This window comes from Callithrix jacchus, chromosome 5 (assembly GCF_049354715.1).
Source record: "Callithrix jacchus isolate 240 chromosome 5, calJac240_pri, whole genome shotgun sequence".
Classification (NCBI taxonomy): Eukaryota; Metazoa; Chordata; class Mammalia; order Primates; family Cebidae; genus Callithrix; species Callithrix jacchus.
In genome coordinates, this window is record NC_133506.1 from 138,313,912 (window position 1) to 138,340,817 (window position 26,906).

Sequence of the window (26,906 nt, forward strand, 5' to 3'; positions counted from 1 at the left end):
AGCACTGTGGGAGGCTGAGGTAGGTGGATCATCTGAGGTCAGGAGTTCAAGACCGGCCTGGCTAACATGGTGAAACTCTGTCTCTACTAAAAATACGAAAATTAGCTGGATGTGGGGGTGGGCGCCTGTAATCTCAGCTACTCGGGAGGCTGAGGGAGGAGAATTGCTTGAACCCAGGGGGTGGAGGTTGCAGTGATCTGAGATTGCACCACTGCATTCCAGCCTGGGTGATACAGTGAGACTCTGCCTCAAAAAAAAAAAAAAAATTGCCTCATGTTTATTTGCTGAGTTTTCTCTGCACTGATTCCTAATTCATCATACAATTTAAATCCACTCTCAGTACTTGCCAACATTCCGGAGTTTCTCTTTCCTGGGGCATCTTCCCAGAGCTTGTGTCCTGCTCCCACCTGGCCTCAGAGGACAGGCGCCCTGGGGGCCCACCCCTTACTGCTGGATTCCATCTTTCCTTCTCTTAGCTTACTTCATCTTTGTGATTCCGGAGAAAGGTACATGGGAGGAGGTCGTTTTTGAGACTTTGCACGTCTGAAAACTTCTTTAGGCTTCCTCACTCTGCATTGTGTTTGAACAGGGATGCAACTGAGGGAGAAGATCCTCTTTCCTTAAAAATGTCCCCGTCGTTCCAGAGCTCCCTGTGAGATTGGCCGCCAAGCTCACTCTGGATCCTCTGAACGCAGTCTGCTGCTCCCTCACGGTGGGTGTGGAGGGGCGTGGAGGGCTTCTCTGAAGCCGTACGCCTCGTGGGCCTTGCCATGATCTCTTCGTGGCCAGGCTGACCACTCCACGGGCCTTTCAACATGGAGACACAAATCTCAATTTTGGGAGCTTTCTTGGATAATTTGTTCTCTCCTTCTGGGATACGATGAATCAGACATTGGGTCTCCTGAGACTGCTTCCTTTCTTGTCTAACTTTACATCTTTCTCTGTTTTTCTCAGCATCCTGGGATGTCAACTCAATTTTTTTATCCCTTCTTTGAAATTATTGTTTTCAATGTCCAAGATCTTTCTTATTTTGTGATTGTGAGGTTCTGTTTCAAGTCATGGCCGTGGAGTCCTATAGATAACAACCATCACTACTGAAGAAACTAGACAAAGCAACAACCTGGCCAGCTGCGGGGCTCACGCCTATAATCCCAGCACTATGGGAGGCTGAGGCAGACAATCACCTGAAGTCAGGAGTTCGAGACCAGCCTGACCAACAGGGTGAAACCCTGTCTCTATTAAAAATACAAAAATTAGCCTGGCATGATGGCAGGCACCTATAATCCCAGCTACTCGGAAGGCTGAGGCAGGAGAATCACTTGAATACGGGAGGCGGAGGTTGCAGTGAGCCAAGATCCTGCCATTATACTCCAGCCTGGGCAAAAAAGAGTGAAATTTTGTCTCAAAAGAAAAGAAAAGAGAAAGAAACGACCCAAAAACACTTGGGCAAGGACTGACTGAAGGGGAGAGGGCCTCCTTGTTACCTGCCACTTCGGCATCAAAACTTGCAGTGTTTGTATAGTTTGGAGTTGCTGCTGGCCAATTTCCAGACCAGGCAGAAAGAACAGACCTGAAAATTAACCTATCGCAGAAGAAAGCAGGAACAGGGTGTGTGCAGGGAGAAAGAACAATACGGAGAGAATCCTGATGGTATCGTGCAGACACCAGGATCCAGCCATGCCTGAAACCACACCCACCCTCCACCTGCCAGCTATGTGAGCCAGTACATTCTCCTTTGCTTCAGCTATTTTGAGTTCATTTTTCTGTTTGCACCAAAATGTCTGATAGAAAACCCACAAAGCACAATGACTGGAGAGACAGAGAGAGAACATCTGACCCCTCAGACTGGGAAAAGTTACAAAGGATGCATTTTCACATCTTCCCAAAGCGAAGTACAATGACCTCCACATCCTGAACTTCACTAACGGTTCACAAGAACTTAAAATCTAACTCAATGATAATGATTTCATTATTCAGCATCATGACCAAAACTGAACTCAGTGATTTCTTCAACTGGCAGTTCCTATTACAGCAGCCCTGATGCACACCCCACACCCCCAACCTGCCTGGCAAATGACCAGCTTGGAGAGGACAGTGACAGCCGCCTGTCTGACGCAGTCTCCGCCAAGTGCTGGCTTCCTTCAGAGCAGTGCTCCAGCCTTTCTCCCAAATCGATTCTGCTCCCATACATGGCATGCTCCCTTTACCCCAGAATTCAGAACAGGGGGCCCGGCAGGTAGTGCCTTAGCCAGGGGGGTGCCATAATAAAAACGCCACAAACTGGCCAGGCGGGCGAGGTGGCTCATGCCTGTGATCCCAGCACTTTGGGAGGCTGAGGCAGGTGGATCACCTGAGGGAAAGAGAGAGAGAGAGAAAGAGGAAGGGAGAGAGGGACAGAGGGACAGAGGGAGAGAAGAGAGGACAGGACAAAAGAACAGAAAGCTAGAGAGTGAAAGAAACAAAATACTATCAGCTAGGCAGCTCCCAAACAATAGAAACTTATCACTGTTTTGGGGGCTGGAAGTTCTAGACTGGGGTCCAGGCAGAGTATGTGTCTGATGAGGGCCACATCCTGGGCCATGGAGACACTTCACATGCCCTCCCATAGCTGGTGGGTGAGGGAGCTCTTGGAGGTTTCTTTCTTTCTTTTTTTTTTTTTTTTTGAGATGGAGTCTTGCTCTGTCACCCAGACTGAAGTGTAATTGCGCGATCTTGGCTCACTGCAACCTCCACCTCCCAGGTTCAAGCAATTCTCGTGCCTCAGCCTCCTGAATAGCTAGGATTACGGGCATGTGCCATCATGATTGGCTAAGTTTTGTATTTTTAGTAGACATGGGGTTTCACAGTGTTGGCCAGGATGGTCTCGATCTCTTGACGTCATGATCCACCCACGCTGGGATTATAAGCATGAGTCACTGCGCCTGGCCAGTAGCCTACTAATTTAAACAATTAATGTTGAGCTATCTCTGAATTAATACCTGAACTAAAAGCTGAATTTCCAAGTCCCAGGTTCTTAGCCCGACATAAAAGCTAATTGCAATGAGATTCCCTACAGAAAAAGTTAAAACCAATGAATGGTTCCTCCCGTCCCCATAGGGCAGAAAGCATTCAAGCCAGGCTGCTTCCAGGAAGTGCCTGGTGCCACCCATCCTAGAGCGGCCAGCTCAGCCCACTCTTGCCCAACCCTGATGCACCCGCCTTGCCACAGGTCCGAGGCCTAGAGGCACTACGTGTGGCTCCCCATCAGCCCTGACGCTGTTTCTCTGTCCCTGTGGACTCAGCCTCTCCCAGTGGGAACCCTGTCTTCCCGTGTCCACCTTCTATCCCTCACCCAACACCCCTCTCCAGGGCCAACACCCAAACATCTGGGACTTCCAGGGGCAGGTGGCCTGGCCCAAGGGAGTTCCTGCATCCTCTTTGCTTAGGACACCTGAAGTCCGCTGGAACCCCCGGCTTGGGCCCTCTGACCCTACATGAGTGCACTCTGTGATGATGTGGAGCTGCGCCCGCCCCACCTCCGCAGCTGGACTGGGGCCCCTTCTCCATCCTGCCCAGAACACCTGGATGCTGGCCCAGCGAGCAATGGCCAATCTCATAGCAAGTCTTTATTTTTTCTCTAAAATCAATGCCATTCCAAAGACAAACCCTCTAACGCAGCCACATCTGCTGAGAGAAAACCTCCACTCACACCTTCCTAGCGACATTCAAATCCCATTTGCAAGAAGACTCTCCTTTCCATAGACCCACGGACTGAGCCACCACTCACACCTTCCTAGTCACATTCAAATCCATTTGTGAGAAGACTCTCCTTTCCACAGACCCATGGACTGAGCCACAACTCACACCTTCCTAGCCACGTTCAAATTCCACTTGTGAGAAGACTCTTCTTTCCACAGACCCACAGACTGAGCCACCACTCACACCTTCCTGGCCACATTCAAATCCCATTTGTGAGAAGACTCTCCTTTCCACAGACCCATGGACTGAGCCACAACTCACACCTTCCTAGCCACGTTCAAATTCCACTTGTGAGAAGACTCTTCTTTCCACAGACCCACAGACTGAGCCACCACTCACACCTTCCTGGCCACATTCAAATCCCATTTGTGAGAAGACTCTCCTTTCCACAGACCCACGGACTGAGCCACAACTCACACCTTCCTAGCCACGTTCAAATCCCATTTGTGAGAAGACTCTCCTTTCCACAGACCCACGGACTGAGCCACCACTCACACCTTCCTAGCCACGTTCAAATCCCATTTGTGAGAAGACTCTCCTTTCCACAGACCCACGGACTGAGCCACCACTCACACCTTCCTAGCCACGTTCAAATCCCATTTGTGAGAAGACTGTCCTTTCCACAGACCCACGGACTGAGCCACCACTCACACCTTCCTAGCCACGTTCAAATCCCATTTGTGAGAAGACTGTCCTTTCCACAGACCCACGGACTGAGCCACCACTCACACCTTCCTAGCCACGTTCAAATCCCATTTGTGAGAAGACTGTCCTTTCCACAGACCCACGGACTGAGCCACCACTCACACCTTCCTAGCCACGTTCAAATCCCATTTGTGAGAAGACTGTCCTTTCCACAGACCCACGGACTGAGCCACCACTCACACCTTCCTAGCCACGTTCAAATCCCATTTGTGAGAAGACTGTCCTTTCCACAGACCCATGGACTGAGCCACTTGACTCCATTCTCTGCGGAGTTTTATGTTATCTCCCATCTGTGTGTTTCTCCCTCTCTGTGTTACATTTGGGTCACAAGAAGCTCACGTTTTTGACATCAGTAGTGTTAGCATTAGGATAATACAATTCAAGCTCACTGAACTCAGCTGATTCACTTACCATGTCCTCTGTCCATCAAAATATGATAAAGAAACACAGAGCTTCCAGAACAAAGTCCATGAGTTCCCTGAGTGAGTCAGAACACAGGCACAAAAAGAGGTAATTTTAACCTTCTTAAAAAAACAGCAGAAAGGGGGAGTCAAACGCCACGCCATTCTCTACACTGCAGCTGCGTAGCGAGTAAATATTTTCGGCATCTGTTTTAAGTCATTTACCACCTGCTTAATTCTATTTTAGTGAGTGACGCAATTGCCTTCACAGGAGAGAATCTCGTGATGGCGCAAATATTGAGTCAACATGATTTACAGACACATTCATCTCTGAGCTCAGCTTTTGAGAAATCCTTCTTGCATTGAGCTAAAATACCAGAAAGCAGACTGGTGGTCACCGGGGCAGGAGGATGGGGAGGGGAGGGGTGTGCAAGGACCACTGGATGGCACGGGGTTCCTAGAAGCGGTCAGTGGTGACACCACACAGTGTGGCATGTGATTAAATGAACTTTCACCGTGAACTTTCACACGGGCGCTGTAAAATGCTCATGTCTGATTTGAATGTGTGGTTTCCGTGAAAGCAGCACCTTTCTGCACAATTGGGAGCAGCTCCTGCTCGCTGGCTCTCACAGGCTCAAGTCAGTTTTCAAAGCTCCCACAGCCGGATGGCCTGTCTCGGGGCTGCGCTCAGCTCTCTAGGCCACCCTCGGTCCAGGACATGCCGCTCACTTTCTTGGCTCTCCCAGGCCAGCAGCCAGGAACCTGTGTTTTATTTTTGGCAGAAATCCTGCTCTCAATAGCACCTCGAGGCTCATGGGTCTCAGAAGGAACCCCTGCATCCTTGCTGGGACAGAGCTTTATTTTCATCTTTTCTGGAACAGCAGAAGCTGCGTCTGGGGAGGAAAGAAGGCCCTCCCTGGAACCAAACACACGGGATGCCTGTGGCTGTGGCACAGAGGCGCAAGGGGGCTCCCATCCCAGAGCCCACCAGCAACCACCTTCTCCAGCGGCCTGAAGGGCTCCACAGCCCTACTTTATGTTACATTTCCTTTGTCTCAGGACATCAAACTCCCAAAGGGTGAAGCCTGGGACCAGCATCAAGCTGGACAAGTGCTGCAGAGGCCACGCCAAGCCTGCACGGACACCTGCAGTACTGCGGGGTCACCGAGCACAGGGCAGGGGAGGCCCCCACCAAGCACAGGGCAGGGGCGGCCTCCACCGAGCACAGGGCAGGGGCGGCCTCAACAGAGCTGTCACCACCACAGGACACCTGCAAACACGAAGGAACAGGGCCCAGAAGCGGTGTTCTGGAGTGTGGTAGCTGCTGCCCAAGCAGGCTGGGGGTGAACAGAGCCATGGGAGGCCCATGAAAGGACATTGTCTTGGAAAAGAGGGATTGAGGCAGCCACAGTGGCTCTAGGAGGGACAGAGGGGCCAGAGCCCAGAGCTCCCCGCTATGCTCAGCCTGCCCCTCACCACCCCTCGGAGGGGTGGATTCCCTGAGGCTGGTTGCGGGGCTGGACATTTTGTGACCACAACCCCCAGAGCCTGAGAGAAGGGGGCAGCTGTCCTCAGGTGGCCCATCCTGCTCAGACAGGAGGCCTGGCGGGACTCGTGGTGGGCCAGCTCAGGTGGGCCAGGCTCTCAGGGTGCGGTGCCCTCTTTCACAGAGGTCTCATACGGCTCCGCACCCCATACTAGGGCCTGGGTCTCTCCTGGGTTCCCACACACCTACAGGAGTGGCCATGGGATCCAGTCCTGCCCCGGTCATGTGTCCCAGGCAGAAGCCCCACCCTCCATGGCCACCACTTGCCCAAGCGGGTGGGGGTTCTGGGTGGGGCTGCTCAGGGGACAGCACAGCAGTTCCCACCATGTGGAAGTTTCTCAGCTCAAAGGCCTGGCTGGAGGCTGGGGAGGGAGGTTTCCAGGAGGCCACCCACACAAGGCTGCCTGACACTCTGCTTCTGAAGTTGAAACATATTGCATATGAAAAAGTTTATTTAAAATCAAGTCATTTGGGAGAACGATCCAAGATGGCCAATCGTAACAGCTCAGGATTGCAGCTCTCAGTCAAAGCGCAGAGAACTAGAGGACGCCACACTTTCAGAAAAATTCTGGTCGCTCACGGAGCAGAAGATCCCCAGTGGAGGAACCACACGGGTCGCCAGCGTGACTCTTGTGGCCAGCGTAGCGGTTTCGCTGGTACCTCAGCGTGGCAGCTCTTGGAGCAGAGTAAACAGGACTGGCTCCCCTTCTGACTGAGGCTTGGAGGACCCACACGGGTCGCCAGCGCGACTCTTGTGGCTGGCGCAGCGGCTTCGCTGGCACCTCGGCGTGGCAGCTCTCGGAGCAGAGTAAACAGGGCCGGCTCCCCTTCTGACCGAGGTTTGGAGGACCCACACGGGTCCCCAGCATGACTCCTGAGACCGGCGCAGCAGCTGTGACGGCACCTCAGTGCGGCAGCTCTCGGCGCAGAGTAAACGAGACTGGTTCCCCTTCTGACCGAGGTTTGGAGCCCCGGGAAGGCAGAGTCGCCCATTACGGACACAAGAAGGAAGCCCGACAGGAGAATCCTGGGCAGAAAAGCACCATCAGTCTTAACTCCACCGTTCTGGCCCTGGGAACTAACAACTTGGACGTCCACTCAAGAGAACTAATCTGAAAGTGGGTAATTTCAAAGACAACAGGAGGATAAATTTACAATGATGGGAAGAAACCAGCGTAAAAAGGCTGAGAATACTCAAAATCAGAACGCCTCTCCCTCTAAAGATGATCACAGTTCCACATCAACAATGGAACAAGGCTTGATGGAGAAAGAGCTCATCCCAATGACAGAATCACTCTTCAGGGAATGGATAATAAGAAACTTCTGTGAGTTAAAAAAACATGCTGTAGCCCAACATAAAGAAACTAGGAACTTTGAAAAAAGGTTTGACAAAATCCTATTGAGAATAGACAACTTAGAGAGGAATATAAGTGAATTAATGGAACTGAAGAATACAATACAGGAACTCCGAGAAGTATGCACAGGTTTAAACACTCGAATTGTTCAAGCAGAAGAAAGGATAACAGAGGTCAAAGGCCAACTTAATGAAAGAAAACAAGAAGACAAGATTAGAGATAAAAGGATAAAAAGGAATGAGCAAAGTCTCCAAGAAATGTGGGACTATGTGAAAAGACCAAATTTATGTTTGATAGGTGTACCTGAATGAGACGGAGAGAATGAATCCAAGCTGGGAAATACTCTTCAGGATATTATTCAGGAAAATTTTCCTGAACTAGCAAAGCAGGTCAACATTCAACCCCAGGTAATACAGAGAACACCACAAAGATATTCCTCAAGAAGAGCAACCCCAAGGCACATAATTGTTAGATTCACCAGGGTTGAAACGAAGGAGAAAATACTAAGGGCAGCCAGAGAGAAAGGTCAGGTTACCCACAAAGGCAAGCCTATCAGACTTACAGCAGATCTCTCAGCAGAAATTCTACAAGCCAGAAGAGAGTGGGGGCCAATATTCAACATCCTCAAAGAACAGAACCTTCAGCCCAGAATTTCATATCCAGCCAAACTAAGCTTCACAACTGAAGGAAAAATAAAATCTTTTATGAACAAGCAAGTACTCAGAGATTTTATTACCACCAGGCCTGCTTTACAAGAGCTTCTGAAAGAGGCATTACACACAGAAAGAAACAACCAGTATTAGCCTTACTAAAAATATACCAAGAAGTAAAGAGTACCAACATAAAGAAGAATTTATATCAACGAATGGATCAAACAGCCAGTTAACATCAAATGGCAGTAACCCTAAATTTAAATCAACTAAATCCCCCAATCAAAAGACACAGCCAAAACCCAACGGCATGTTACATCCCGACTTGTTTCACATGCAAGGATACACAAAGACTCAAAACAAAGGAATAGAGAAAGATTTACCAACCAAATGGAGAGCAAAAATAAATAAATAAATAAATAAATAAATAAATAAATAAAAAGCAGGAGTTGCAATTCTCGTAGCGGATAAAATACATTTTAAAGCAACAAAGATATAGTGGTAAAAGGATCAATACAACAACAAGAGCTAACGATCCTAACACCCAGATACGAGACTTAGATTCAATGAGACAGAAAATTAATAAGGATATCAAGGACTCGAACTCAGACCTGGAACAAGTAAACTTAATAAATATTTATAGAGCTCTCCACTTCAAATACATAAAATATACATTCTTGTCAATACCACATCACACCTACTCATAGGTTTAAATGAAACATTGATTGGTCATTATTAATACCCATTTTTTTTTTCAGAATAAAGCAATTATTTCCATTCACCCTCCCTCTCTCTCTTCGTCTTTCTTTCTCTCCTTTACTCATTTTTTTTTTCTTTCCTTCTCTCAAAAAAAGAAACCAACTTGTAAACCTCTAGATCCAGGTGGGCAATGTCTCTCTCATTGCTTGAATTCCTTCCTTCCCTTTCCTCCCTCCCTCCCTTCCCCCTTCCTCCCTTCCTTCCTTCCTTCATCCCTTCCTCCCTCCCTCCCTTCCTGCCTTCCTCCCCTTCCTCCTTCTCTCCCTAAAAAAAAAAAAAAAAAAAAAAAATCAAGTCATTCATGGTCGGCACTAAACATTTACCACCACAATCTCACCACCCACAGACAACCACCAGCATTTCAGTTAGTTAATATTTTGGTGTAATTCATTTCACTATTTATATATATACAGTTTTCTTTCTATATAGTAGCAATATTATGATGTATGTAATTTTAACATTTCTCATATGAAATATTGATACAAACTTTTAATTCTAACATATAATTTCTGGGCTGGGCACCGTGACTCCTGCCTGCAATCCCAGCACTTTGGGCGGATCATGAGGTCAGGATTTCAAAACCAGCCTGGCCAACATGGTGAACCACCGTCTCTACTACAAATAAAAAAAAATTAGCTAGTCTCATGTGGTGGCAGGCACCTGTAGTCCCAGCTACTTGGGAGGCTGAGGCAGGAGAATTGCTTGAACCCAGGAGGGGAAGTTTGCAATGAGCGGAGACTGTGGCATTGCTCTCAGCCTGGGCACCAGAGGAAGACTCTGCGTGTGTGTGTCTTTCTCTCTATATAGATATATACACACATAAGATTTCTTTCCATTTTTTGGTAATGTTCATCAATTTTTCAGGGAAACAAAAAAATAAAATTGTAATAAACAAGTACTACGTGTACATATGCATATGTGTGTGATTGTATGTCTTTACATATAATTTGCATTTTTCCATAAATCAATGAAAGACACTGATTAAGTAATAATGTTAATTGTTAGAAGTAAAAAAATTAAAAATAGTAGATAAAAACTTTCTTATTTTCTTTTCTTCTCTAAAATTTCGCAAAATGATGTTTAAGAAAAAATTAGCTAAAAATGAAGACAAATATATCTGCTTCATATACATTGAACACAGCTGCCAAAACACTTCAGGTGGTAATATATTAACTCAAAAAACATGAGTCTTTGGTAAGTAAGTAATAAGTGAACTCTCCAACCCCCAACTCCTTAGTGAAGATTTGGCTAAAAATCAATTTATATAACTCTGTGACTGCTAGCTCTCCTAGGGAACATAAGTTACCTAAGGTAGGAAATATTACATTTCCAGACAAAAAGGCAAAAGTAATACCTCTGAACAGTTAGAAGTAGCCATGTGGGAGGTCTCCTAATATAGGAAACAGCAGTTAACCACCAATGCAGCTGGACACTGTGTAGAAAAAAAAGCCCCTCTGCTTGGACGAGCAGAGCCTCACCCAGTGACCCAGGCCCTGGGTGGAACACAAGCATCTCAAGGTTCTGTGTGGAGGCTTTGGAGCCACCAGAACTGGGTTAAGATGGGGGATTTCTCTAGTATTGTGATTCCAATCATTAAAAGAACTTACTACACAATAAATTAAAAGTAAAAATGTAAAGTAAAAGAGATGAATCCATCAGTAAAAAAATATAACAAATTCAGCGATCTATTATCCCAGGAATGCAAGGTTGGTTCAACATTTGAAAATCTATCAGTGCAAGTTATCATGTTGATAAACCAAAAAAGAAAAATCCATATCATCTTGGTAAGGCAGCATTTGACAAAATCCAGTGCCTGTTCATGAAAGAAGCTCTCAGCAAACTAGAAATAGAAAGGAACTTCCTTAACCCAATAAAGTACATCCTAAAAACAGAACTCCAAAGCTAACATTTTACTTAATGGTAAACACAGAATCCTTTCCCCAGGAAAATGAAAAAATATTTTCTCCATGAAAACATCCACTCTTGGCCGGGCGCAGTGGCTCATGCCTCTAATCCCAGCACTTTGGGAGGCCGAGGCGGGTGGATCACAAGGTCAACAGTTTGAGACCATCCTGGTCAACATGGTGAAACCCTGTCTCTACTAAAAATACAAAAAAATTAGCTGGGTATGGTGGCACGTGCCTGTAATCCCAGCTACTCAGGAGGCTGAGGCAGAAGAATTGCCTGAACCCAGGAGGCGGAGGTTGCGGTGAGCCGAGATCATGCCATTATACTCCAGCCCAGGTAACAAAAGCGAAACTCCGTCTTAAAAAAAAAAACAAAAAAAAGAAAATATCCACTCTTACCTCTCCTATTCAAACATTTTGGAAGTTCTAACCAGTGAAATAAGGCAACGAAAAGAAAGAAAAGGCATGCAGATTAAAACCATCTGGATTACCAGACGACATCACTGTATAGGCACACATGCATCCACACACGTCTCTCCAAAAATCAGTAAGAATGCTCTTAGAACTAATAAGTGAATTTGGTAAGATCACAATATACAAGGCCAACATGGAAAAAGCAGTTGTATTTTTATATACTAGCAGTAAACAACCAGAAATTGAAATTAAGCAGCACTAGGTATAACAGCCCTCAAACCATGAAACACTTGAGTATAAATCTAAAAAAGTACAAGATCTATATAGTAAAAGCTACAAACAACTAATGAAAAGAATGAAAGAAGACCTAAATAAATGGGGAGACATACCATGTTCATGATTGACAGACTCGGTATTGTTAAGATGACAAGTCTCCCAAATTATGTATAGATTTAGACCCAGTCAAAAATCCTAGCAGGACTTTTGTTTTTTTCCCTTTTGTGACAGAGTCTTGCTCTGTCGCCAGGGGCCAGGCTGGAGTACAGTGGCACTGGCTCGACTCACTGCAACCTCCGCCTCCTAGGTTCAAGCAATGCTCCTGCCTCAGCCTCCCAAGTAGCCCAGATTACAGGCGTGCGCCACCACGCCCAGCTAATTTTTGTAGTTTTTAGTAGAGACGGGGTTTCACCATGTTGACCAGGATGGTCTCGATCTCTTGACCTTGTGATCCGCCCGCCTCGGCCTCCCAAAGTGCTGGGATTACAGGTGTGAGCCACCGCGACCGGCCCCCAGCAGGAATTTTTGGGTCCAAATCAACAAAGCCAACATTTAAAAGGAAAAGTCAAAGAAATCAGAATTGTAATTTTGAACAAAAGAGCAAAGTGGGAAGACTCAGACTCCTGGGTCTCAAGACTTACTATGTATCTAATCAACACAGCATGGTACAGATACAAAAAATACATGAATAGAGAAATGGAACAGAATTGAGAGCCTAGATATAGGCCCACACAAAAATGGCCAGTTGATGTTTGACCAAAGTGCAAAGGTCATACAATAAAGAACAGCCTTTTCAACAAATGCTGCTGGAACAATTAGACATCCCTATGCAAAAGTAATGAATCTCAATCTATACCTTACACTATATAAAAAAAAGAACCCAAAATGGACCGTAGTCATAAATGTAAAATCTAAAATTATAAAATTTCTAGAAGAAAACATAGAAGAAAATCTTTGTGAATTTGGGTCAAAGTTTTATTAATTATAACATCAAAAGGATGGCCCACAAAAGAAAAAAAATGGGTCAACTGGACTTCTTCAAAAGCAAAAACGCTCACTCTTTAAAAGATAACTGAATGAAATGGAGAAAAAGGCACAGACTGGATGAAAATATTTGAAAAACACATTTCTGATAAAGGACTTGTATCCAGAACATATTGAAACATTCTCAAAATTCAATAAAAAGAAAATAAACAATTCAGGTTTTTCAAAATAAGCAAAAGAGGCCAGACACAGTGGCTTACAGCTGTAACCCACCACTTCCGGAGGCCGAGGTAGGAGGCTCTCCCAGGAGTTCAAGACCAGTCTGGACAATATAGGGAAACCCTCATCTCTACCAAAAAAAAAAAACCACTTTTTAAAATTAGCCAGGCCTAAGGGTGTACACTTGGAGTCCAGCTACTCAGGAAACAGAGGTGGGAGGATCACTTAAGCCCAAGAGGCAGAGGCTGCAGTGAGCTATGATTGCACCACTGCACTCCAGCCTGGGCAACACAGTAAGACCCTGTCTTTTTGTTGTTGTTTAAAAAAAAAAAAAAAGAAAAACTGGATAAAAGATCTGAAAAGACACTTTACCAAAGAGAATACGAGGATGGTAATGAGCACAGGAAATGCAAATTAAAATTCAACGAGATACCACTGCACACCCATGAGCGACTAATATGAAAAAGAGAGAAACCAAAGAATATTGACAGTTGAAAGACACACACACGGCTGACAGGAAATGCAAATGGTGTGGTCCATGTGGAAACAGCTGGCGCTTTCCTATAAAGTTAATCATCCACTTATCACATGACTAGCAACTCCACCCCTGGATATTTACCCAAGTGAAACAAAAACAAGTTCATAAACACGTTCAGTGGCTCTCTTCATAGACCACCAAAACCTGGAAATCACCCGCACACTCCTTGACGGGTGAGTGGACGGTGGACTGCAGTTCACCTCTACCGTCCACAATCAAAAGCAATGACCAGTCAGACGGGCCTCAGTGGCTCAGGGTGACAGCAGCCAGGCTTGAAGGCCTCAGGGACAGGAGCACGCGAGAGACTTGTGGGGCTGTTCTCCACCCTGACTTACACAACTGTAAGTCTTGGTCAAATCTCAAGATGGGACCAGGCACAGTGGCTCAGGCCTGTAATTGTAGAACTTTGGGAGGTCAAAGCAGACAGATCACTTAAGGTCAGGAGTTTGAGGCCAGCCTGGCCAACATGGTGAAACCCCATCTCTACTAAAAATACAACAAATTAGCTGGGTGTGGTGGCTTGCACCTGTAGTATCAGCTACTCGGGAGGCTGAGGCAGGAGAATCGCTTGTACCCAGCAGGTGGAGGCTGCAGTGAGCTGAGATCTCTCCATTTTGTGCCAGCCTGGGTAACAAGAGTGAAACTCTGTCTCAAAAAGTAAAAAAGAAAACCTCAAGAAGGGATAAATTTTTCTGTAAGCAAACTATGTCTCAATAAAACCAGGGGGGAAGGGGAGAGGAAAGGAATGGGGAGGAGGAGGGAGGACAGAAAGGAAGAGGATGGGGAGGGAGGAGGAGAAACACCGTGGAAAGAGACAAACAACTCACAAAGTGGTTCTCAAATGTGGCTGTGACTTAAATGCAGACTCCTGGGCCCCCCTTGGAGTCACCAAGTCCTCTGTCTCTCACAGGGACGAAGCTTCAATGCCCAACCCTGAGCAAGGATGTCCAGCAAAATGAGCTGCTGGCCCGTAGGGTCCCACAGACAGAGCCCAGCAGTGAAACACTCAGATGGGGCGGCCCCAGCTGCATGGCCCTTAGGGTCCCACAGCAGAGCCCAGCAGTGAAACACTCAGATGGGGCGGCCCCAGGCACTGGGCCAGCCTCCAGAGCTCCAGCCAAGAGGAGCCAGCAGGGCCGGGGGTTCCAGTGCTGCAGCTGCACGAAGAGGGACACACAGGTCCCTGGGTGCCCCGCTCTTCCTCCTGAGATGGAAACGTCCTCTCGGGCTTCACCATCTACATTGGGCTGAAGTATCCCCCAAAGGTTCAGGTTCACCCAGAACATCAGAATGTGTCCCCCAAAGGTTCAGTTTCACCCAGAACATCAGACCCGATTTGGAAACAGGGTCTTTTATTTTTTTACTTTTTGAGACAGTCTCGTCCTGTCACCCAGGCTGGAGTGCAGTGGTGTGATCTCAGCTCATTGCAACCTCCACCTCTTAGATTCAAACGATTCTCCTGCCTCAGCCCCCCCAAGTAGCTGGGATTACAGGTGCCCACCACCATGCCCAGCTAATTTTTGTATTTTTAGTAGAGATGGGGTTTCACCATGTTGGCCGGGCTGGTCATGAACTCCGGATCTCGTGATCTGCCTGCCTCAGCCACCCAATGTGCTGGGATTACAGGCGTGAGCCACTGGGCCCAGCCTGCTTTTATTATTAATCAAACAAAATGCTAGTCCTATCACGAGTCACAAATAAAAATAACACAACAGTTGATTCAAATTCAGGAGCAAACTTGCTGAGTCGCACTTGGGGGAGGGTAATTAATTATTAGCTGCAGGAGGTTGGGATACACAGCCCACATGAAGTGAAAACAGCCCGAGGCTCATTCCTAGCTGAGAAAACCTCAAGATCTTCTCCACTGACAGCTTTCTGCTGCCCTCTCTCCAGGATATGTTCGCCAGCCTCCCGTGAGAGGCGCTGGGATCCTCAGAGAGACTGAGAAGCCCAGGGCAGGGTTCCTAAAAAGAGCAATAGCTTGTTTGTATAGAGCTAATTAAGCTGAAGAATCCTGGGAATAAAGTTTAAAATAAAGGTTAAAAAAATCTCTTGGCTGGGTGCAATGGCTCATGCCTGTAATCCCAGCACTTTGGGAAGCCGAGGCAGGCGGATCACGAAGTCAGGAGTTTGAGCCCAGCCTGGCCAACATGGCAAAACCCCGTCTCTACTAAAAACACAACAGTTAGCCAGGCGTGGTGGTAGGCGCCTGCAATCCCGGCTACTTGGGAGGCTGAGGCAGGGAATCGCTTGAACCTGGGAGGCGGAGGTTGCCATCAGCCGAGATTGTGCCATTGTACTCTAGCCTGGGCAACTGGAGCAAGACTCAATCTCAAAAAACAAAACAATCTCTCAATGTGACCAGAGCACACACTGGCTGATGCTGCTGTTGCCTCTGACGCCCCTTGCTGCCCTCTTCACTCCAAAGGCACCCAGCACTGAGCAGCCTGAATCCTGAGGCAGGAGGGGGAGTGGGCAGGTGCGGCAGGCAGGGTGAGGCAGGACTTTGGGTCTGTGCCTGCTCAGCTGCATCCCCTTGGCTCCACAGCAGTGCCCGGTGCCAGGCTGGAGGACAGCCTGGTGATGGGGATTCAGGGGTGATGGGAGCACCTCCGGTCCCCAAAGCTGACCCTCTCTGTCTGGGAGAAACCTGGCTGGCTTGTTTTGAGCCTGTCACTGGAAACCAGGTTCACTGGGGCTGGGGTTACAGAAGTAACGGTCAAGCTAAGAGATGGTCATCAGGCAGGGAGAGGACCCTGTAGGACACCAGCGAGCTGGGGTGGAACTGGGGGCTTCTGATGGGAAAAACCTGACAAAGATGCAATGGTTTTATTTTCAAATGCACAGAAACATTAAAGACACCATTTTCAAAACTCAATGTATTTTAAAAATCAATTTGCTCACAAGTGGTGGTGGGCGGTAAAGAAGTAGAAAACCGTCTCCTCAGCCGAGCGCGGCGCTCACACATGTCATCCCAGCACTCTGGGAGGCCGAGGCAGGTGGATCACAAGGTCAGGAGTTTGAGACTAGCCTGACCAACACGGTGAAACCCCATCTTTACTAAAAATACGTAAAACTAGCCAGGCGTGGTGGCGCACACCTGTAGTTCCAGCTAATCTAGAGGCTGAGGCAGGAGAATGGCTTGAAACCGGGAGGCGGAGGTTGCCGTGAGCTGAGATCGCACCACTGCACTCCAGCCTGGGCAACAAAGCGAGACTTCGTAAAAAAAAAAAAAATAAAATAAAAAAAGAAAACCATCTCCTCCTTAAGGACTGCACCATAAGGAAGCAGGATAAAATGTGATTTGACTTTCAGTTCAAACTTGAAAACGACGACTTTGTAAATCGTGTTTTAAATTTCGAGGTGGTTGCCCAGGGAAACCGGCAGAGGAGCTGTGTTGAGCGGCACATCCACCACTGGCTGCAGAATCGGAGGAGGGAGCATGGAGTGTACACGCATGTCCAGGGGAGCAGGGAGTGTACACACGTGTCCAGGGGAGCAGGGAGTGTACACACGTGTCCCAGGCAGCACGGAGTGTACATGTGTGTCCCAGGGAGCAGAGAGTGTACACGTGTGTCCCAGGGAGGACGGAGTGTGCACACATGTCCCCGGGAGCAGGGAGTGTGCAGGCGTGTCCCAGGGGTGCACCTGCAGAATCAGAGGAGGGAGGAGGAAGCACGAAGTGTGCACGCGTGTCCTGGGGAGCAGGGAGTGTGCACACGTGTCCTGGGGAGCAGAAAGTGTACACATGTGTCCCAGAGGAGCACGGAGTGTGCATGCATGTTCTAGGGGAGCAGAGAGCATGCACGTGTGTCCCGAGGAGCAGAGTGTACACGTGTATTTCAGGGGAGCAGAGAGTGTGCATGCATGTCCCAAGAGAGCATGGGTATGCACATGTGTCCTGGGGGAGCAGGGAGTGTGCATGTGTGTCTAGCGGAACATCTGTCCAAGGCAAAGAGGAAGGAGAAAACCCCAGCAACTGGATCACTTTCAGTAAAGGAGCTTTGATGCTTCTCTCTGAGAAGAAAAGCTATCTCTTTGGAGCCTTTTCTCAACATTGAACATTCGAAACAGATGGGAGGGCCGGGCCTTGAACCTGCATCCCCCCACGTCCACACACCGTGTGATCTGGAGGCAGGGACTCCGGCTCTCCGGGCCTCACAGTACAACCTGTCTCATGAGATGATTCCTCCCCACTCCCAGTAAGTGAGGGTTATTATTATTAGCTCTTAGCAAAAATGAAACAAGGAGAGAACAATGGGAATTTCATGCTGAGAAAAGGATGCTCAGGAGAAAGGACTTGGGGAAGACGGTGGGGCCCTCGTGCTGGGAAAGGGCTTGGGGAAGACGGTGGGGCCCTCGTGCTGGGAAAGGACTTGGGGAAGATGGTGGGGCCCTCGTGCTAGGAAAGAGTGGAGGCAGGAGGCAGTGGCATCTGGTGCAATCTGCCGCCCTCCCCGTCACTAATGAACACGTGCAAAAGACAGAAAATAGCCCTCGGAGAAGGAGTGATGACCTGGTGTTAGAAACACCGGCTGGGGGGCGCAAAGCCAGGGCGCTGCTGTGCCCCGACCACATCCTGGGCCAGCCTGGTGACACCTTTTTCCTTCCACCCCTGCCTGGAGAGAAATGGAACTACCAAGGGGAAAGAGCCTGGACCAGGGACCCAGCCACCAGACAGAAACAGGGCCAGTAGGAACCAAGGGGACCAGCGTGTGTGAGGGGGGCCGCAGAATGGAAGACACTTCCCTGGGTAACAGGCAGAGCAGTGGGGGTCGGCGCAGTCTGTGGTCTCAGGTTGTGGACAGGGTCCAGGATCCAAGACTCCGCCCTCCAACTATGGACCAAGTGGAAGACAAAACACCAGGAGGAAGGATCCAGGCCTCTCTGACCAGAGCAAAGAGAACTCACTGACAGAGCTGCCTGAGCAAGGACAAGATGCATCTGACCGCCCTGGTCAACACAGGGTGCATCCATCTGCAGAGGACAGAGTCTGGCTGGGGCACACACTCGTGAGATGGGCAGGCCAATGGAGCAGACCCAGACCCACAAGCCCCGGCCAGCACAGGGCGCGTCCATCCACAGAGGACAGAGTCCGGCTGGGGCACACACTCGCAAGATGGGCAGGCCAATGGAGCAGACCCAGACCCACAAGCCCTGGCCAGCACAGGGTGCATCCATCCACAGAGGACAGAGTCCGGCTGGGGCACACGCTGGAGAGACGGGCAGGCCAACGGTGCAGACCCAGACCAACAAGCCCCGGCCAGCACAGGGCATGTCCATCTGCAGAGGACAGAGTCCGGCTGGGGCACACGCTCGTGAGACGGGCAGGCCAATGGAGCAGACCCAGACCCACAAGCCGTCCCGGGTTGGGAGCCTGTGCAATTCAGGGGAGGGAGGGGCATCCAGATGATAAAAATGCATCTTGATTCCTGCCTCATGCCTCATCCCAGCTGGAGGCAGCCATTCACGGCAAAGGCAAAACAACGCTTATAGGGAACATTTTTGTTATGTAGGAACAGCAAAGGTTTGTTAAACAGGACCCAAAGTCCTAACCACAAACACCAATAATTTGGATTATGTTAAAATTAAGAACTTCTGGCTGGGTGCAGAGGCTCACGCCTGTAATCCCAGCACTTTGGGAGACTGAGGCAGGCGGATCATGAGGTCAAGAGATCGAGACCATCCTGGCCAAAAAATGTAAAAATTAGCTGGGTGTAGCGGCATACACCTGTAGTCTCACCTACACGGGAGCCTGAGGCAGGAGAATCACTTGAACCTGGGAGGCGGAGGTTGCAGTGAGTTGAGATCACAGCATGGCACTCCATCCTGTGTGACAGAGCGAGACTCCACCTCAAAAAAATTGAGAGCTTCTGTTCATCAGAAAATACTATTAAAGAAGTGGAAAGGTAAAGGTGCAGATGGGAGTAGATATCCAGGATCATGACACAGGACTCACAGCCAGAACGTGCATTTTAAGCACTCCTACCAATCACTGAAAGAAATTCAACCTAAATGAAAAAACAGACATAAAACTTGGGTGTTTTTCCCTTCGTTTAGTTTTTTTCTTTTTTTTTTTTTTTGGAGACAGAGTTGTACTCTGTCGCCTAGGTTGGAGTGCTGTGGCATGATCTTAGCTCACTGCAACCTCTGCCTCCCAGGTTCAAGCAATTCTCCGGCCTCCCAAGTAGCTGGGACTACAGGCACATGCCCAGCTAATTTTTTTTTGCATTTTTAGTAGAGACAGTTTCACCATGTTGGCCAGGCTGATCTTGAACTCCTGACCCTTGATGATCCACCCGCCTCAGCCTCTCAAAGCACTGGGATTACAGGCGTGAGTCACCACACCCAGCCGACGTGAGCATTTTTCAAAAGAAGAAATTCCCATAAATGTATAAAATAGCACTCAATTAGTAATCAGAGAAATGCAAAGGCAAACTACACACCACCCAGAAAGACTGAGCACCATGCTGGGAGGAAGGTGGCCGCAGCCAGGGCCTCCGGCTTTGGTGGGGGGAGTGCAAGGTGGAAAATGCTTGGGAGAATCTACTACAGGGAAACCTATGCAGACATCTGCATGCGATTCACACACATAACTTTCAACAGAAATGCAAAGGGCATGTGCCAGGAACGCTCACAGCAGAACAAGCCATAATGACCAGAAGCCGGAAACCATCCAAATGCCCGTCACCCGCAGGAGAAATAAATCATGGTATAGTCACGAAAGGGCTGTCACACACCATGAGAATTAACAGCCCACAGCCTCACACAATACGGAGTCTCATTCAATAAGGGGAGCCAGAGACCCAGTGATGGAAGTGCACACAGGCCAAGCGTGGAGGCTCATGCCTGTAATCCCGGCACTTTGGGAGGCCCAGGTGTGTAGATCACCTGAGGTCAGGAGTTCGAGACCAGCCTGGCCAACATGGTGAAACCTCATCTCTACTAAAAATACAAAAATTCGCCAGGTGCAGTGGTGCACACCTCTGGTCCCAGCTACACAGAAGGCTGAGGCAGGAGAATCACTTGAACCCGGGAGACGGAGGTTGCAGTCAGCTGAGATTGCGCCACTGCACTCCAGCCTTGGCGACAGAGGGAGACTCTGTCTCAAAAACAAACGAACAAAAAAGAATTGCACACAGGACCCCACTTGTTCAAAGTGTGAAAAGAGGCAAACCTCACGTGTGCTGCTACAAACCACAAGAACACTCACCCTGAAGGGAGGGCACGTGGTGACTGGAGAGGACATTGGACTCCAAGAGGATGCTGGTGCTGCGGTGCTTAATCTGGGTGCTGGTTACACATGAGTGTGTCAGGTTTGTGAAAATTCCTCACACTGCCCCATTACAATACGTATACCCTCCTATGCGTATATCAAACTTCAATAAAAAGTTTAAAAAGGAAAAGGGAAATAGACAAAGAACACAACTGCAAAGAACACAACCTGAAGAACAGAAAAAGGAAACATGACCCAAGGAAGTCCATTCCGATCACTTCACAAATAGAACAAATTCAATAAAAAACAGTAACTTGATAAAATTCAAGTTAAAGTTCAAGTTAAATAAAAGATTTTTAAAAATAGAACAGGTGTTTTTAAAGAAGTCTTTCTTTGGCCAGGCATGGTGGCTCATGCTTGTAACTCCGGCACTCTGGGAGGCCAAGATGGGTGGATCACGAGGTCAGGAGTTCAGGACCACCCTGGCCAACATGGTGAAACCCTGTCTCTACTAAAAAATACAAAAATTAGCCAGGCGTGGTGGCAGGCACCTGCTATCCCAGCTACTTGGGAGGCTGGGACAGTAGAGTTGCTTGAACCTGAGAGGCGGAGGTTGCACTGGACCGAGATCACACCATTGCACTCCAGCCTGGGCAACAAGAGCGAAATCCTGTCTCAAAAAAAAAAAGTCCTTTTTTTTTTTTTCTTTTGAAGAGCAGCATCTCACTTTGTTGCTCAGGCTGGAGTGCAGTGGCTCAATCATAGCTCACTGTAGCCTTGACCTCCCCAGGCTCAAGTGATCCTCCCACCTCAGCCTCCCAGATATCTGGGATTACAGCCATATGCCACACTACACTTGGCTAATTTTTTGTATTTTTGGCAGAGATGGAGTTTCACAGTGTTGCCCAGGCTAGTCTCATACTCCTCAGCTTGAGTGATCTGCCCACCTTGGCCTTCCAAGGTGCTGGGATTACACGTGTGGGCCAATGCACCTGGCAGAATTTTTTTTTTTTTTTTTTGAGACGGAGTTTCCCTCTTGTTACCCAGGCTGGAGTGCAATGGCGCAATCTCAGCTCACAGCAACCTCTGCCTCCTGGGTTCAGGCAATTCTCCTGACTCAGCCTCCTGAGTAGCTGGGATTACAGGCATGTGCCACCATGCCCAGCTAATTTTTTTTGTATTTTTAGTAGAGATGGGGTTTCACCATGTTGACCAGGATGGTCTCGATCTCTTGACTTTGTGATCCACCTGCCTTGGCCTCCCAAAGTGCTGGGATTACAGGCGTGAGCCACCGAGAAATTTTTTTAAATTGAAAAAATGGGCTGGGTACAGTGACTCACACCTGTAATCCCAGCACTTTAGGAGGCCAAGGTGGGTGGATCACCTGAGGTCAGGAATTCAAGACCAGCCTGGCCAATATGGTGAAACCTCATCTCTACTAAAAATACAAAAATTAGCCAGGCATGGTGGCGTGCACCTGTAGTCTCACCTACTCAGGAGGCTGAGATAGGAGAATTGCTTGAACCTGGGAGGTGGAGGTTGTGGAGAGCCAAGATAGCGCCACTGCACTCCAGCCTGGGCAACAGAGTGAGACTCCATCTCAAAAGAAAAAAAAAATTGAAAACTCAAAAACTAAGAGAAAATAACTTCATTACTGAACTAATCAATAAGTTAGAAATAGCTAGAACAGTTTACTGAAATCAAAATTACCAACAAATAGGAAAGGCTTGAGATAATCACAAAAATTTCAGGCCGCGTACTGTGGCTCACACCTGTAATCTCAGCACTTTGGGAGGCTGAGATGGATGGATCACCTGAGGTTAGGAGTTTGAGACCAGCCTGGCCAACATGGTGAAACCCTGTCTCTACTAAAAATACAAAAACAAATTAGCCAGGTGTGGTAGTGGGCATCTATAATCCCAGCTACTTGGGTGGTTGAGTCAGGAGAATTGTTTGAACCTAAGAGGCAGAGGCTGCAGTGACCTGAGATCATACCACTACACTCCAGCCTGTGCAACAAAACAAGACTCAGTCTAAGAAAAAAAAAAGAAAAAAATACACACACACACACACACCTGGAAACTCAAAGAGTACACAGCATACCAGAAGTTTAACACAAAATATTCAACTCTGAGACATAGTCTGGTTAAGCAGACAAACTATGAGACAAAAAGAAAGAATTCCTCATAAATTCATGAAGGGAAGGCCAGTCCTCCAAATGGGGAAAAATCAGCCAACCTCAGGCTTCACCACAACGACATGCAAGCCAGGGACAGTGGAATGATTGGTACAAAGTGCTGGAAAAGAAAATAAATACAAGAGTATTATACCCAGCCAAGATATCTTCATATGGTCCAAAGATGACCACTGGGAGACATTCTCGGACACAAAACACTCAGGAAATATTCAAGTCCTTCAACTGACAATGAAATCTAGATAATTAAGAGGGACAGAAATGGTAAAAGGACTTTGGAGACCACTGACTACACTTAAATGTTAAATTAATACCAAATTCTTGGTAATACTAAATATAGTCACAATACAGAAACAAGGGCTATAAAACTGGGCAATATAAAAATATTTATAGCCTGGGCTACAAAACTCAGGAGGAGGTGGGTGGTGGGGAAATGGAGTGTGCAGATATGAATGACCTCACTTTTCTCTTCTCTCTTCTCTTCTCCTTTTTCTTTTCTTTTTTTTTTTTTTTTTTGAGATAGTCTTGCTCTGTTGCCTACACTGGAGTGCAGTCATGTGATCTCAGCTCAGTGCAACCTCCACCTCCTGAGTTCAAGCAATTCTCCTGCCTTAGCCTCCGGAGTAGCTGGGACTACAAGCACGTGCCACCAAGCCCAGCTAATTTTTGTATTTTTAGTAGAGATGGGGTTTCACCATGTTGGCCAGGATGGTCTCAATCTCTTGACCTCATGATCCGCCCACCTTGGCCTCCCAAAGTGCTGGGATTACAGGGGTGAGCCACCATGCCCAATCTCCCTCACCTTTCAATAACAGAAGCACCTATACTGTTTCTCAGTGTAACATGTCATTAAAAAATAAAAAAATTTTAAAAAAAAAGCATGGCTCAGGCCTATAATCCCAGCACTTGGGAGTCCAAGACAGGAGGATGGCTTGAAACCAGGTGGGTCAAGGCTGCAGTGACCTGCAATCCCACCACTGCACTGCAGCCTGAGTGGCAGAGAAGACCGTGCCTCTGCAAAAATTAAAAATAAAACATCATGATCCCAACTTCTTACTATTTTTCAGAATCTCTTTTCTTTTTCTTTTTTCTTTTTTTTTTTGAGGTGGAGTCTCACACTGTAGCCTGGGCTGGAATGCAATGGTGTGATCTCGGCTCACTGCAACCACTGCCTCTTGGGTTCAAGCAATTCTCCTGCCTCAGTCTCCCAGGTAGCTGGGACTATAGGCGGACGCCACCACGCCCAGCTAATTTATTGTATCTTTAGTAGAGATGGGGTTTCACTAAGTTGGCCAAGCTGGTCTCGAACTCCTGATCTCGTGATCCACCTGCCTCAGCCTCCCAAAGTGCTGGAATTACAGGCATGAGCCACCTCGCCCAGCCAGAATATCTTTTCTCAACCTTAAAACAAATATTTGGTAAATAAAAACCCTGCGAGGGTACACCTGTGATACCAGTTTTTTTCTACAGCAGCTCGGGCCCAATTGACAACAGAGCCCTTGGTGGGAGGTGTCTTTTTAGCCTGAACCCTCCCTCTCTGTCAAGGGAAAGCCTTAGAAGAAAGCATCAGTCCATTATTTTTGATCGTCCTCAATTCAGCCCAGGACAACCAGAAGTCACGCAGCAGAAGCCTCCCTAAGCCTCAGTTCAAACCAGCCAGGAGCTTCACAAACATTCTGTGTGTGGCCCTCCTCACACATGCCCCACGGCACTCACCTGCCATAACTCAACACCGTTCACAGTCAGGGCCCCCAAAACACACACAGCTCTTAAAGCGCCACACCCATCTGGGCGAACGCGCTGTTGAGTGCTTTATTCTTCCAGCTGTGGTACGGTTCAACCCTCATTGTGCCCAGACCCCGAGGACACCAAGCCGTCAAAGCCCTGTCCTGCAGGCACTTAACCTCTAGGGCAGCCCTGGCCCCTGGGGCTTTGCCACAGCGACATCTGAGCTATCCAGGAATGTGGCTAATGGAAGCTTTTTGTTTTGTTTCCTTCTCATTACTTTACTCTTCCACAGCCACACGTGGCTCATAGCACGCTGGTTGACACCACGGCCCTAGAGGCCTGCCACCGAGCCGGGGGTTAGGACAGGCGGGAGCAGCAGAGCATCACTGAGCCTCGGTTCAGCAGTAGAGACCAGACTTCCCTCCCACTCCACGGAGCACACTCTGCACCCACCGCACCCACCGGCGGCCAGAGATTCCCCGGTGTACTGTAGTTTAAGGAAGCCTCTGGGTACTGGTCATGAGCCCAAGCCCATCTCAGCTGCTCCCCCAAACTCCATGCCCAGTCCTCACCCCCACCCCCTCCCCTAAGCTGAGGTGTGCCAGAGCACCTGAGTCCGACCCCACGCTCCGCAGCTCAGGCTACCGCTCCGGCCACACCACACTCCCCTGGCCCCCACGCAGCCTGCCTGGAGCTGTCTTTGGGGGCAGCCTGCACCCTCTCCTCCCAGCCTCAGACCCCGCTTCTCCTACCCTCTCCTTTGTCTCTGGTAGGACCCTGGACCCGGTGCTTCCCCCCCCACCCGCCACTCCGTCACCCCGTCCTTGGCGTCCTTCCCACCGAGACTCCAACGCCACGCCCTGGCTGCACTCCTCCGCCAGGACCCACAGAGGGGTCTCTGTCGGAAGTGCTACCGCAAGGTGGGCACAGGCGGGGCTCCTTCCACAGCCGCTGGGTCGGCACCATCAGGGCAGTTCGGGGAGCCGGGTGGGTGACGGCCCCCTCGACCGAGGTAAGGTGTCTGCTTCGGCGCGTTCCGGCCTTCTCCGCGGTTCCTGCCCCCTCGCCAGGTGCCGGCTTTCAAGTCTCAAACTTCAGGGATCCCCGGGAGGCCTTGCCTGGGAGCTCTGGGTGCTCCGGCCTCCCCTCGCCCTGGAGACCCCTCTCCTGCCGCCGTCGTAGGTGGTCCCCTGTTCCGCACGCGAGTCACGTGCGCTCCTTCCTCCCGGGCTAAGCCCTGGACACGTGGGACCCCTGGGTTCGGAACCCGACCCTGGTCTCCTGGTCTTCCCCTCCGACCAACGCTCAGACCAGCACCTGGGCTCCCGGAGCTTCTGTCCCTCCCACCCCTCCTGCCCCGCGGCCGCGCCACAAACGCGCGCACGTGTGGACTCCAGTCCTCCCCGAGTCCCTGCGGTGGCGGCCCCAGGTCGGGAGGAGCCCAGCTCCCGGTCCAGCGGCGGGCCCGGGCTGCGCGCAGACTGCGGAGAAAGATGGAGACAGCGCCGCACGGGCCTCAAGCGAAACCGGAGGGCACAGGAAAGCCGCCGCTCGAGGGCCAGGGCCGGGCGGAGAAAGGCCCACCCACGAACCCTGCTCCTCCCCGAACCCGCGCCCCCGGACCCGGACCCCAACCCCTCCCCGGACCCGCTCCTGACACGGATCCCCACCCCTCCCCGGCCCCGCGCCCCTTCCCGGTCCCTCGCCGCCGGCCCCGGACCCCCACCCTCCCCGGCCCCGCACCCCTCCCCGGTCCCGCGCCCCCGGACCCGGACCCCCACCCCTCCCAGGCCCCGCGCCCGCGCTCACCCGCCGGGTGTCCGTACGGGGACTCGGCCGCGCCGTCCTGCAGGCTCGCTAGGATCTCGCCCTTGCCCACATCGCTGTCGCCCACCAGCAGGAACTTGAGCAGGAAGTCGTAGGCCCGCACCGGGCTGCCCAGGGCGCTCATCGTGCTGGCCCGGCGCCCCCGCCCATGCCCGGCCTGCGGGGCTGCACGCAAAGGCGGCGGCCGGGCCCCGAGAGACGCCGCGCGAGCCCCGAGTCCTCGCTCGCCGCCGGCCCCGCCCCGCCCCGCCCCGCCGCGCCGCCCTGCCCTGACAGCGCGCGGCCCCGCCCGGCCCCGCCATTGGTGGGCCTCAGTTGCTAGGGCGGATGCGCACTTTCATTGGTGAGGTTGTCCGTCCATCTTACCCTCGTCAACGCCTCCGTGCTGACGCCCACCCGCCCCTTCGGAGAGGACGCTGTCGCCGCAGCCAATGGAGGCCCGGAGACGG

At 49.7% G+C, this 26,906-nt stretch overlaps 1 protein-coding gene across 5 annotated transcripts in view; it reads right to left on the bottom strand.

Moving 5' to 3' along the window:
* The window catches only part of RAB40B (RAB40B, member RAS oncogene family), a 43,959-nt gene extending 17,264 nt beyond the window's left edge, over positions 1-26,695 (bottom strand). For 3 of the 5 annotated variants that reach the window (XM_035302251.3, XM_035302253.3, XM_035302252.3), the window contains exon 1: positions 26,440-26,695. In XM_035302251.3, coding sequence (XP_035158142.1) covers positions 26,440-26,581 — 142 coding nt within the window. In that variant the 5' untranslated portion in view covers positions 26,582-26,695. Of the gene's footprint in view, positions 1-4,854; positions 4,933-26,439 lie in introns of those variants that run through there. The other 2 variants (XM_035302255.3, XM_078375057.1) reach the window with 1 other exon arrangement.
* Positions 26,696-26,906: the final 211 nt, after the last annotated feature.